This window comes from Carcharodon carcharias, chromosome 6 (genome assembly GCF_017639515.1).
Source record: "Carcharodon carcharias isolate sCarCar2 chromosome 6, sCarCar2.pri, whole genome shotgun sequence".
NCBI classification, from domain to species: Eukaryota; Metazoa; Chordata; class Chondrichthyes; order Lamniformes; family Lamnidae; genus Carcharodon; species Carcharodon carcharias.
The window spans coordinates 74889903-74903927 of record NC_054472.1 but is presented as its reverse complement, the minus strand read 5'-3'; the positions used below and the strand labels follow the sequence as shown (position 1 = coordinate 74903927).

The 14025-nt window shown below is 43.9% G+C and overlaps 1 protein-coding gene across 1 annotated transcript in view; it reads left to right on the top strand.

Moving 5' to 3' along the window:
* Window positions 1-14025, top strand: part of LOC121278803 (polyamine-modulated factor 1-binding protein 1-like) — a 357653-nt gene that overhangs the window by 271037 nt on the left and 72591 nt on the right. Inside the window, exon 13 of the mRNA XM_041189256.1 lies at window positions 11104-11213. Coding sequence (XP_041045190.1) covers window positions 11104-11213 — 110 coding nt within the window. The remainder of the gene's footprint in view (window positions 1-11103; window positions 11214-14025) is intronic.

Sequence of the window (14025 nt, the reverse complement as noted above, 5' to 3'; positions counted from 1 at the left end):
TTCCTTGTAACTCTGACTCCGCTTTGATATTCAAACAACCTGTCAATTTATCTATAAATGTTAGATATAACCTATTTACTTGTACCTCAACTTAATATCTATATCCATTTCATGTTTCTAAACCCCCAGACTCGCATCAAACTCTTGCCCAGCTTAATTAAATCACACACACTGATACCCAGCCTTCTTTACAGGATACACCATATTCCCCAACATATTAAAAGTAAATCCATTCTCACATCTCCGAATAGGAATAGAAGTCCTTCAGAGTTGTGTAATAAACACAAAGATCATGTGAAAATATTACAAACTGGCAACCATTTTGTCCTTAATGTATTTTTAATATGGCAAGATTCTGATATGCAATGCCAGTGAATTGCAGGTAAATAGATCCATGAGATTCACTATTGTTTTCCTAATGGTCATACAAGTGCCCTCTTCTCTGATGTTCATTATCAGTTATTCCATCTATGACTACGTACCTTTGTGGAAAATATGCACCTAGAACCCGACCAATTGGTAAAATTACATGTTGATTTTATGGCAATTTTACAAATCTGTAATCGTGGCTTGAAAATTCATCCATGGGAGCACATACGTGGAATTTAAGTACGTGACCCCCAAGATTTTATGTGTATTTGTTTAACTTTTTACAAATTACAAGAAGCATGTTCCCCAATCATGATATGCACTCCCAATATGGAAGCTCCACACTAGGAGCACAAATTTGTGAATTACACTTTTGTTCTCAGTTGGAATAAAGACATACTAAGGAAATTTCATCTCCACATCCAGAATTATATAATTAATGAATTATGTAAGCAGGTGGTGAAGAATTCAGTGTTTGTCCCTAAGGGATGACCTCAAAATAGGGCACAATTGTATTAGGAGCAAAGTAACTTTTGCCGCCAGAATTTTATAAAGAGAACAAACCTTGGTGAGAGGGCCTCCTTATTAAGATAGTGATTTGCCCGCAACAATGGGCTCGCAACATCTCCACAGTCTTCCAGAAGTGAATTATTCTCAAATTACCCTCTATCCCAAGTGAGAAGAGACAATTGAAGTTGCTCTGTACTGAAAGATAGGTTCAGATGGAAAAGTCTTTCTTTGGAGAATGATGGTCCATTACATTTTGGAGTGCTTTTTTGGCATTCTGTCTAAAAGCTTTGGACTTGTTTGTAACTACTTGTAGAAGTATGATATTTTAACCTCCCACTCACAGAAAGGGCTTCTCAGAAGAGGTATGGAGAGGAATAAAACAACATTTATGGAGGATACTTTCCAGCAGACACTACTATCACCATACAAACTAAACAAACCTTTAAGGATCTTAATGAGGAGATGTGGACCTGTAGCCACTCACACAGCTCTGTCTGTGACTATGAACAAGTGACGATCTTACTCAACTTTTATGTAACCAGATAATGTCAGGCATCCATAGGAGATTTCTATAATATCAGTGAGGGTGCACTATTGGCATGCGTTTGTCATGTGACTAATACACTTTACAAGAGATCTGGCAAAGTCATTGACTTACGCATCACAGCAAGGCAGCAGTGAGAAAGGATCATCCAGTTGTGTGGGGTTTCTGACTTGCTTAAGGTCAAGGGTACAAAAAATGGCACTCGTGTTGTTTTGCAAGCTCCCACTGACAATTCCGTCAACAATAAGGGCTTACAGTCCTAAATGTACAGATGTAACAATATGTAAAATATCCCATGAGGTTTGTTGGAAATTGTCATGATGCATTAGTTTTTTTTAAATTCAGCACTCTTTGGACCTCTTCAAGGGAGAAAATCATGCCAACAACAGGCCTACACCCTGCTCCACAGATAATGAGTTCACAAAGAATTACCTGCACAGCAGGAGAGGAGTGCTACAGCAAGACACATAGTGCTCCCCAATGTGGTTATCAAGTAAACTATTGAGATCTTAAATGGGTGCTTTTTCTCCCATGGCAAGACATGAAGATGTTCTCTATAATGTTCCAGCCTATGTATCTCGCATAGTTGTGACTGCAAAACGTCATTGTACTAAAAGACCTGAATTTGAACATAAATGGCGAGGTAGCCTTAGCTGCTTTGAAAACTAAAGTGCGTTCACTAAGAGAACTCTTCAATGACTGCTCTAAGGGACATCAGATCACAACTGACCATTAAAGTTTATTCTGAGAGACATTAGTCTCAAACAATTTGATTACCGCCATTGCCATTCCACCAAAACATAAATCTGTGCCACCACTGATCAGCAACCTAGCTTGTTTAATGGCAGCTATCAGATGCTTAAAGCCTTGAAACATTGTAGCTTGCATTCCAACTGCTAGGATCTAAAAGCCAGTACATGCATTGCTGTTTCACAGAATCACAGAAGCACACAGTGCAGAAGAGGTCCTACGGCCCATTGAGTCTGCACTGACATGTGAGAAACACCTGACCTATCTACCTAATCCCATTTACCAGCACTTGGCCTATAGCCTTGAATGTTATGATGTGCCAAGTGCTCATCCAGGTACTTTTTAAAGGATGTGAGGCAACCTGCCTCTACCACACCCCAGGCAGTGCATTCCAGACTATCACCATCCTCTGGGTAAAAAGTTTTTCCTCACATCCCCCCTAAATCTCCTGCCCCTCACCTTGTACTTATGACCATATGTTTCCATTGATGTCTGCAACTAAGATAAAGCTTTCTTGGTGTTTACTTCAGATGAAGGCCCCAAACTCAATAATCATATGCTGCTTATCTTCAGAAACTGATCTCACAGCCTTCTTTGAACATCCTTCTCTTGAGGAAAGCACACATGGATTCTACCATCCACCATTCCAGAGCCATGGGCAATCTTCTTAGCCACCACTGGGAAGGTGGCCCATCCTCACACACTCTCCATTCCTCCTTCCCTCATACTGTATGTATTATCCAGTGTCTTGTCCTCACTCCACTATTTCATTTCCACTAGAGGAAAGTATTTGAGCTGATGCGTGGGAATGGAAAAGCAAGTGATGCAGTGCCAGTAGAACACAAAGCAGGATGCAGGAATTCATGAGTATATTTCACCACACCTTTTGCCCTTCTTCATCATCATCCTTGTTTTCATTAACCACATAATCCATCAGGAAGAAATATACTCCCCCCTCCATATTAAACTTAGAAGACCCCCCACATCTAGAGACGCATGAAGCAGACAAAGCACATGTTTACTCCTGTTTTCTGTAGCTCATTTCTCCTAGAACAAGTTACTAGCCTGAAGCAAATATAACAGAAACAGCTGGATAAACTCAACTGGTCTGGCAGCATCCATGGAGAAACAGAGTTAACGTTTCAAATCCAACGTGACTCTAAGGGAGGAATTTTCCCTTAATGAAACCAAGTGCAGTGGCAGGCGGTTTTGGCAGCGCCAAGCATGCTGTCCATAATGGCCGCAACCTGTGCCTGATCCTGCGCTTGGAACCTCATTAATTATGGGAGAGGCGCATATCAGTCTAAATCACCTGACGGGTCAGAGCTGATTTGTCCGCCTGAAGTCTGCTGATGGGTTCAAAGGTCCGGGGCACCATATTTAAAGGCCAGTCCAACACACAATCTCACTCTCTCCAGCCCACCAGAGATGTCTGACAGCCAGATGAGGAAGGTCGAGAGCCTGAACAGGAAGGCAGCACCCTACTTCATGCACCAGGTCCTCCAGGCCTTGATCAGAGGGGTGCAAGCGCACAGGCAAGTGCTCTATCCCAGGGATGGCTGCAGGAAGCGCAGCTGCCTCACCTCTCCAGCCTGGGAGATCGCTGCAGGGCAGGTCAGCGCACCTGGCAACCGTGCCCTAAATGCCACCCAGTGCAGGAAGAGGATGAATGATCTCATCCGCTCTGCCAGGGTAAGTCATCTTTCAACACCTTTCAATACCAAACTCTCATCATGGCATCATGCTTTCCAATGGCTACTCTCTTCAGGGGTCTCATGCAACTACTAAGGGGAACACATAGCAACACTCTCTCATCGAGACTTTCACATCACCACTATCTCATCGATCATGATGCTCACACAACATCCTCTGGTCCTTCTGGGGGGCATGCATTTCACCCAACCTCTGCTCCATCCCTTCTCATCTCATGTCTTTCTTCTTTATGCAGGTTAAGCTGGTGCACAGCAGGCACAAGAGAACGCAGACCCTCACTGAGTTTGAGGAGGTTGCAGCCAAGCTGGCTGGGGAAGACAGGGATCGCTCCTGTGGGGAAGGGGAAATCGGCCTCTCCCAACAACCTGGTACAGATCACTGCTCCATCACTTCATCAAATCCTGACATTCACAGTAATTCACATGCATTCTTATCTAGCTCATGCTCATTAACTGAAATTCTATTTTCTAGGCACCACCAGATTGAGGCCCTGAAACCAGTCCAGCACCACCAGTGCGAGCTCCAAGACTTCATCCGAGGAGGAAACTCTGTAAGAATTGTCACAGCACTCTCATGCGCCATCCGCCAGCTCAGAGACACACAGGTAGGTGGGGCACAGCTATTGATTAGGCTCATGCTCACTTTCTGGGGAAAACCTCATTTACATCTCCCCACCGCAGTCGGAGGCGGGGACAGCCCAGGTCTCCGGCACTCAGAGAGATTCGGCAGTCACTCAGCAGACTAGAGTGAACGATGGAGGAGCCCGACTGCATTCAGTCTGATGTTGTGGCTCCGACATGCAAGTAACTCAAAGTCACCATGGGGAGGCTGGCAACCACCATGGGGACCATGGTTCAGCAGGTCTTGCCAGATTTGCGCTCGTCCCTGCACTCCATGGCCACACACCCTGATGAGCACCATCAGGATGTAGGCAACATGGCAATGAGGCACCTTGCCCACCCACCCCACACACCGCCATCAACCCCGCCCCCCCCCAACCTCCAGTTGCACCATCTCCTGCAGGAGTCAGCGCGGAGCTCTCGGGCACTCAGGGAGGATGAGCATCAGCTGGGCACTTTGGTGGTCTCCTCTCAGGACACTACAAGGGTGTACAGCCGCTCATAGCCCCGTCTTCCTGTGACCCTATGACCCTATCCATTCCCAACTTCTCAGGCCGCTGAGGACGTTTTTGCCCCTGAGCAGGTAATCCTTATCAGGCTAGGGCTCTCCAGGCCTCGGGCCACCAGAGGACGTCTACCAAGGTCATCACAGACATCAAGACATAGCAGTCAGCTGGCTACCTCCACTTCAGCTGGGATGTCGGGACTGCACCCAGGCATAGCGCTACAGTTAGGAAAGTTAAGAAAAATTGACGGCACTTTTGGGTCATGGGTGCACTGAACGTAAATATATTGCATGTCTACATTTGATGGTTATGTGAATGTTCCTGTCAACTGAAGGCAAAGTGATTTGGTACTTTGGAATCCTTATTTCGAGATTTAGCCTTCCTCCCATTCAGTGGTAGTCTCCCACTGTGATATTCACATTCCTGTGATGTCAACCTCAGTTGAACTAGTATCCGCATGATTTGTGTGATGTCAGAGAGATCTGTTTAAATCTGTATTGGAAATATGTGATGTAAGCATTTTTAACCCTCCTTCCTCAAAGAACACCATTGAGCAAGGGCAGCTCATCAGCACTGATATTCTAGCGGCATTTGTGTTTCCTCAGTGGTAGTGTCAGAAGAAAAGATATGCACAGGAAGAGGAGATCCCTAGACATATCCACACTTCAACAGCAGCAGTGTTTGCATCATTAGATGGTGGCGAAGGTTTATTCTCTTGCATCATTCTTGTTCCTAAGTGGACTCTCAGTTCCCAGAATAAGCTCACTCACAGGGCCCTATGGACCAAAGATCATGGCCTGGTGATTCATAAGGCAAGTGTGAATGCAGGACTCGTTTTGCTGCAAGTGAGTGGACATCCCCTGAGTTGGATGAAAATGGCATTGAGGACTAGGAGAGATGTGGCCATATTCCCTCACATGACTTTTCTCTTCCTGGAACCTGTCAGCGATTAATGTATCACCGGCATGTCTCCCACGTCTTCCTTTTTCCATGGCGTAATCGTGCTCAAACTGACCCTCAGCAGTGTCCTGAGGTTCTTGGGCCTCCAGACTTTCATCCTCCAATGAGCTCTCATCCTCCTCCTGGTAATCCTCTGGCAGGGGGTTCACATTTTTGCACATCCAGATTGTGAAGGGCGCAACACACTACGATGATGTGGGAAACCCTGTCAGGAATGCATTGGAGTGAGCCACCTGAGCGGTCCAAGCATCTGAAATGCATATTCAGAACCCTATGGTCTCTGTATAAGGGAGCATGTGGAGCTGTAAGCAGCATTGTACCACTCCTCAGAAGGACTGTGAGGGCGACCCACTGGTGTCATTAGCCAGCATTTCAGTGGGTACCCCTTATCCCCAAGCAGCCATCCCTGCGGACGTAGTTGCTCCTCGAAAATCTGAGGCACTTGGGAGTGACCCAGGATTTAGAAGTCATGGCAACTCCCAGGGTACTGTGCACAAATGTGCAGTATATGCTTCCAGTGATCACACACAGTTATACATTGAAGGAATGATAGTCCTTGTGGTTTATAAGCATTAGGCCCTGCTGCCACAGAGCCTGTATAGCCACATGGGTGCAGTCTATTGCACCCTGCACTCTTGGGGAGCCTGAGATGGCAACGAAGCTGGTGAATCTCTCAGCCTGGCTATCTTCGTCCAGAGCAAACCTGACATAATGATGGGCCTTCCTGTAAAGGGCGTCTGTGACCTCCTTTATGCATTGATATGTTGCAGACTGAGAGATGCCGCACAGTCACCTGTTGATCCTTGGAAAGAACCAGAGGCCAAGAAATTGAGTGCAGCGGTCACCTTCAAAGCCACTGCAGGGGATACTCTCCAACTCCACGTGGCATCAGGTCTTCATGAAGAATGTGGCATATGTGATGTACCAGAGCTCGAGACAAGCGTAGACGTGCACGGCATTGCCTCTTACTCATTTATAAATAGGATACTCTTGGTCTCGCGAGCCACCCCCATTGTCTAGGTCTCTCCTCCTGATCCTCCTGCTCATGCTGTGGCTCCAGTTGACAATGTCCCTCCTGCTGAAGCTGTGCACAGAGTCACCTTTCCCATCTTTGCCTCCTCCATTGCATTAGGACTGTGACAAAGGCAGCATTGAGCCCTGGATCCATATGTGCTTTTGCCTTCTCTCTGAAAGAAAACATTGAAGACGTTAATGATTCGAGGGAAAAAAAAGCGAAGCTCAGAATATGACACGTTTAGAAACTGTAAGAGCCCATAGTTCTTCCTGCCCTACTTGCATGGTGGCTGATGTTGTCTTGTCCCTGAGACAGTAGCACACACATCAAGGTGACCAAGATGGCATCGCAGATATGTAACATCTAGAGCCTTGCATGGGATGCTAAAGTTTAAGTGAGTTGGGTGACCCAACCTAGCTCTGTGCTCCAATCTCTGATGTAGCATATTAATGACCAATCAGTTGCTCATGGTCAATGAGCGGGTGTTCTTTGGCCCATTAGGAGTGTCAAACAGGTGACAGGCCTTCATTGATGGAATGCAATAGATGATACAGCTGTGCCTCCTTCACTATTGCCTGCACTCCAAAATTCTACATTCCCATGTGTTACTCATGAGATTCAGCAACTGCGATATGAAGCCACTGAGTAGGCTTGGCCTAAATAGCCAAGTGGTTATGGTACTGGGTTTATAACCCCAAGATCCAACAGTTCAAATCTCACAATGGCAAACTATGAAACAATGTAACTTTATGGCTTGGCCTAAATAGCCAAGTGGTTATGGTACTGGGTTTGTAACCCTAAGATCAAGAGTTCAAATCTCACAATGGCAAACTATGAAACAATGTAACTTCATCTGAAACAGATGGAAACAGGTTTACTCAAAAGAATATCAAGAGTTCAAATCTCACAATGGCAAACTATGAAACAATGTAACTTCATCTGAAACAGATGGAAACAGGTTTACTCAAAAGAGTATCAAGAGTTTAAATCTCACAATAGCAAACTATGAAACAATGTAACTTCATCTGAAACAGATGGAAACATGTTTGTACTCAAAAGAGTTACACTTGTTAGAGGCGATATACATTCATACACAGGGGCCTGTTCTCTGCAAACAAAATGAAGCCACTGAGTCTGAGTAGCCCTTTAACAATGGTAGTGAAGCCATTGGCTTTAAGTGGCTTTTGCTGCAAGGAGTATTCCTCCTTTCTTTCTAAGCAGATTCCTGCTCACTCTGGCAACAAGAGGTTAGAGTGCAACCCCAGAAAGGCTCCCATCATGTTTGCCCTTCCCTCTCACTGTCATTCCACAGCTTCCCCTCCCATTGTCCCCATCGTGTTCACCCTTTCTTCTCACTGCCATTCTACAGCCTTCCTTCCTCATTTCCCCCATTGTGTTCGCCCTTCCCTATCACCACCATTCCACTGCCTTCCCTCCCTGTTGCCCCCATGGTGTTTGCCCTTCCCTCTCACAGCCATTTCACAGCCTTCCCTCCCTATTGAGGTCCAACTTGTTCATGCCACCCTTTTTCAAATGGATTTGAGGTCGACATAATTTCCCTCTGTTATGACTGAAGACTAGAAGATGTGGCAAGATTCCAGCGAGCAGTTGTTTTACTAAGCATTCATGACATGCTAATCAATGTAAATGGCCACCAGTCGGCCGAGTAACTGACCTGCCATGAGCACACTGTCGGGAGAATAGTGACTTGTTTTTACGATGGTGGATTTGTGACTTTTGGCCTGCAGCTGGATTCTCCGCTCCCGCCCACCACTAAACCCATTGCGAGCGTGATGGAAACATTCCAGCCTAAATGTCACATTGGAAGATAGAATTCCGAAGATGAGTCATATTGGACTCAAAGCGCTAACTCTCTTTCATATTCCACAGATGGTGGCAGACCTGCTGTTTTTTCCCAGCACTTCCTGTTTTTATTTCAGATCCACAGTATTTTATTTTTGTACTAGCCTGAAGCTATAGGTTGAAGGGCACTGCTGCACTTCAAGAATAGCTGATCATGAGTCCCTCAAGCTCTTACCACGTGCCAGAGATGTTTTTGAAGGATTTGCAGGTTGACAATCAATCTGTTTGGCTGTGTTACTAACGCACCATCTATGGCCGTGAAGTCCTGGAATGGGACTTGAACCCAGAGCTTCTGGCTGGGACACTATCCACTGCGCCACAAGACATCCACCTGCCACTCCCCCTCAGCCCCTCCCATTTTCCTATCAGTAATTATTTGCATGCACAACCTTAAAACCCCATTGTCCACTTTAACTGCCCATATCAGCTGTTTAATGCTGCCCGGCAGATTGCTAGCCTTCATCTAGTGCACTTTAGTGATTATAGGCATAACCTTTCCTCCTGCCTTTAGGGGTCACGTGATTGTACTGACGAATGAGCCCTAAGCGCGGGTAATCTTAGGGGCGGAGTTTTTTCTAATCGTGTACCTGGTTCAAGCATGTAGCTTCTAAATGAGCTCTATAATAACATTATCTGTTTCAAGTAAGAAACCTGTCCAGTACATCAAGTTCATTATATGCACTCAATGCTACAGATGAAGTACTTTTGGAATATTGAGCCCATGTAGACAGAAGGCAAAGCCAAGGCTCAAACTGGTGTTTAATCAGAATGCTGAATTATTTCTCTCTCACACACACATACACCCACAGCTGCCTTAAATCCTTTTTCTTAAAAAAAAACACTGATCGGAATTTTACATCAGTTAAGCTTTTGATTTTGTTCATATTATTTTGAAAAACTTTTAGTAAGAAACATCTTAAAGCTAATGAAAAAATATTCTGCAGAACAAAATAACTGAGTAGAATTCACGTATCCTGAGAAATAAGGACTCTGCATATCTAGACTGCACAATCCAAATTTAGTAAACTTTAAAAACTTTAGAGAAAATATCAAAAACCTTTAATAAACATAATCATTTTGTGAAATAAGTATGTTTACTTTGTTTACATCCTTTTTTTGGATTTCAAATTTTCAGTTTCTGTGGGAAAAATACCGTTTTTGTAAAAAACATTCAAAAAGCATTTTGAAAAAATTATGGGAGTGGCCAGATTACACAGTTAGGGATATGTTTACATGCATGTCTCTTTTATAAATGTGGACATAAGACTTTAAAATTGAAAAACATTGACATAGTAATTTTGACAATAATATGGCAGTGGAAAGTAAGGTGGCAAAGACATGAAGTGAACACACAGATAAGGGAGAAATTGGACTCCGTAATGCTTGCTTTTTAGGCATGGCACAACCTTCTAATGCTTGAAAATGGTGTCTAAGATGCCTGCACACATTTCCAATAAATAGGAAGTGTACCAGATACCATCTTGGTAAAAAGGTGTGCATGTGCACCTGATGACTGCCAGCTGCATGCAGAACTCTGACATCAGTTGATTTGGAAGACTGATTTGTGCCAGTGCTGCCATTTTCAAGCATCATGCTCCAAGCTATGCCCTGTTCTCGCAGCAGAACACAAATGGAATAGCATGAAGAACTCTCCAACAGTGTTACTTGAAGGGATCAGGAATGACTTACAGGCTTGTTGTTGGATTATTTCTTCTGGTTGCTGATGCTATTGTACGTGTTTTTGATGTTTTCTTATACTTGCCAACATTTCAAAACTTCACAGGAAGTGTACCTTGGATTATTCTTTAATAAGTGCTGTAGCTTACATTATAGTGAGCTTTCTTCAAAAGCAAAACAAAACTCGCCAAGGTGAAATATATAGGTACGTTGGTGAAATTAAAAGGCAGTGAAAATCTTTTCCTAACTAGTTTATAGGAAACACATATATTGGAAGAATTAGGGCTACTATATCTAAACTCTGTTACTTTATGCACATAGCTAATTAATCTAACGTACAAAAAAAATTGACAGCAATAATCCTGATTCAGAGTACATTGGAATATGGGGAATTGTTAGCAGTTGAATTAAAGTTCTTAACTAGGAAGCAGGAAGGAAATGTAGACTATACAATTGCCGTTGGGAAGATACACCTGCATACACGGGGGAAATTTAAATTTTATCCTGGAAACTACTTAACTTTGAGATCTGCTTCATTCTAAAAGACTTGTCTCCCTCTTTGATCTACACCCACAGCTGGAAACTCAGAAAGAGGCTTTGGAAGCTGCACAAAGAGATAATAATCGGTTCCATGAGGAAAGTGAGTTAATAGTCTCAAACGTTAATGAGTGGATCACAGAGCAAGGGTGAGTAAATTTTATCGTTGCTTAATCATAGGATCATAGAATCTTACAGCACATAGGAGGACATTTAGCCCATCATGCCATCATTGCCCCACTCCCCTGCTTGACTCCACAGCCCTGCAAAATTTTCCTTTTCTATATATATCCAATTCCCTTTTGAAAGTTATTATTGAATCTGCTTCCACCACCCTTTTTCAGGCAGTGCATTCCAGATCATCGTAACTCTGCATAAAAAAATTATCCTCATCTCCCCTGCCTATTTCTTTTGCCAATTATCTTAAACCTATATTCCTGGATTACTAATACACCTGCTAGTGGAAATAGTTTCTCCTGATCTACTCAAATCAAAAGCCTTCATCTTAAATCTAACACTTTACTCATACTAACATCGACTGTTCTAATCATCATAGTTATTGCAGTTTTCATAGACCAGGGTTTTACATTTGGCGTGCAGAGGCAGACCCTATACGCCGGAACAATGACGTCAGGCGTGCTTCTCGCGCTGTTTCACTCACCGGGTGCACGCTGGAGTCGGCTGCACACTCGCCAACAATTGATAGGCCTATTAAGGCCATTAACAGGAAATTAACATGAATTTTACACTGTCTGTCCAACCTAATAGTTGACGGGCAGGCGAAAAGGCCAAGCAGCCTTTACGTTTTTTAGGAAACCTCATCCACAAGAGGGATGAGGTTTCCTAAAGCTAATAATGATTATATAAAAACTTTTTCTGAAAAATAAAAACACGTCCTATCTCATGTGATACAGTCACATGAGGGGTCATAATTCATTAAATTTTTATTGCTTTTATTTACGTTTTTAAAAAGCGCTTCAATCTCCCTGAGGCAGCTCCATGCTGGACCCAACTCTCTCTCTTTCCCCTGCCCACACAGGCGCTACCCCTCGCATATTACACTGGGTGGGCCTTAATTGGCCCTCCTGCGTAAAATGGCAGTGCAGAGCCCATTGCGGGCAGCGGGTTCCCAACCGCTCCCACCGAGCCTGCCCAACAAGGGAAAAATTAAGGCTGTAGTTCTGCAGATGTTGTTGTAACTGTAACTTGTTTAAAATTGATTAAAATGTTACTGTATTATTTATTTGTGGGATTTTCAGTATGTTTTCATGCATCATTTAATGTGAGTGAATTGTTTCTCTTTATTTTGCATGGAAACTAATTAAGATTGTGAAAATAGATTAACCCTTCTAAAAATTGTAAATATTCAGTACAAGTAGTCCAATCTCTGGTTTTTAAATTTTCTTTGATTGTTTTAGAATGTTAATGCGGAAAGAACTTGCATTTATATAGCACTTTTAAAGTACCAAAGCATTATACTGTCAAATAATTAATTAAATAGTCAGTGTTGATATGTAAAATAACATGGCTGCAATCTGCAGCAAGGTCCCACAAAGAACAAATAATTAATCCATTTAAGTTGAGGGAGCAGTGATGGCCAAGACACCGGGAGAACATCTTCCTCTCCTTTGAATGTGCTATGGAACTTTTATGTCCGCCCAAGAGAACAGGCTGGGACACGATTTAATGTCTTACTCAAAAGATGGCACCTCAAAAATGTGCAGCACTCATTCAATCTACACTGAAGTATCAGCTAAGATTCTTCTTCTTCATGAGTTCCCAGTCAGAAGGCAGGTCCAACCTATAGGTCACAATCTCCAAAGTAGAGCAAGGAGGCAGGTCCCAAATCCACCCCAGCCAGAACAGGAATCAAACCCTGTGCCAATTGCCACCAATCTGATCCCTGTCGACCGCCCAAGCCAACCAGGGAGTCTGAGTTGCTGTGGCAACGTACACTTTTACATGAATGTTGTAGCCTGATGCTATGGTAGAGGCTCCAATTTCTTTTGATTACATGGCTGACCAGGAAACTCTTCCACTCTTACCTTTGGCATTGACATTGTTGGAAGGACTTACAAGTTGATACTAAACCACATTATGAACGCACCTCCTTTGGCCATCACGTTCTGGAGTGTGACTTGAATCCAGAGCTTCTGGCTCAGAGGCAGGGGTGCTACCCACTGTGCTACAAGAACTCCCTCAGCTCAGATTAAATTCTACATATGTGCTGAAATCACAACTTTATGCCTTAATGGCAAGAGTGCTACAGCAGAGCAGAATTGGCACTTAACTACAAAGATTCTGGCTGGAATTTTACAGCTCTGAAGTGGACAGCATTGGAGGCACGGTTAGCCATTAAATTGCACATGATGGAGTTGGGGTGAACCACTGATGTCATGATACTGAGGCCACATTTCATAGCGCTGGACAACAACCCTCATAGGAATGGCACTTGCCTTTTTGAAAGAGCCAATTTAGAGGTACTTAACGTTATTAAGGATCCAATAGTGAGCAGTTTTATGGCCCCCTCCAAATTTTGTGAGGAGTGCACAGGGTACACAAGACATTGGACTCTTGGCAGGCTTTTTAAGAGCAGCAACAGGGTGGCAGCTGAGGTCATTGCTGCAGCTGACAGCCATGGAGTCATAGGAAGGCTGGTACAGCGCACCCATAGCATTTAGCATAGAGGAAGGCAGTTGAGGAGTCATTGATCCGGGGTTGAGCCTTTCTTGGTGGCGCTCAGTTGCTGGCAGGGGATCCATTGAGAGAGGCCTGACAGGGAGGTGGGGTGCACAGTATTGTAGTAGCAACTGACAGAGTAGCACTTCAGACCAGCAGTGTCCCAGTACAAGGGGCATCAGCCTTTTAGAAGAGTTCTCCAGTGTGATGGAGAACCTGAGAAGTATGGAGATGTGTGATCATGAATCAGGGCAGCAACAATCTCCTGACAACCTACAGGGA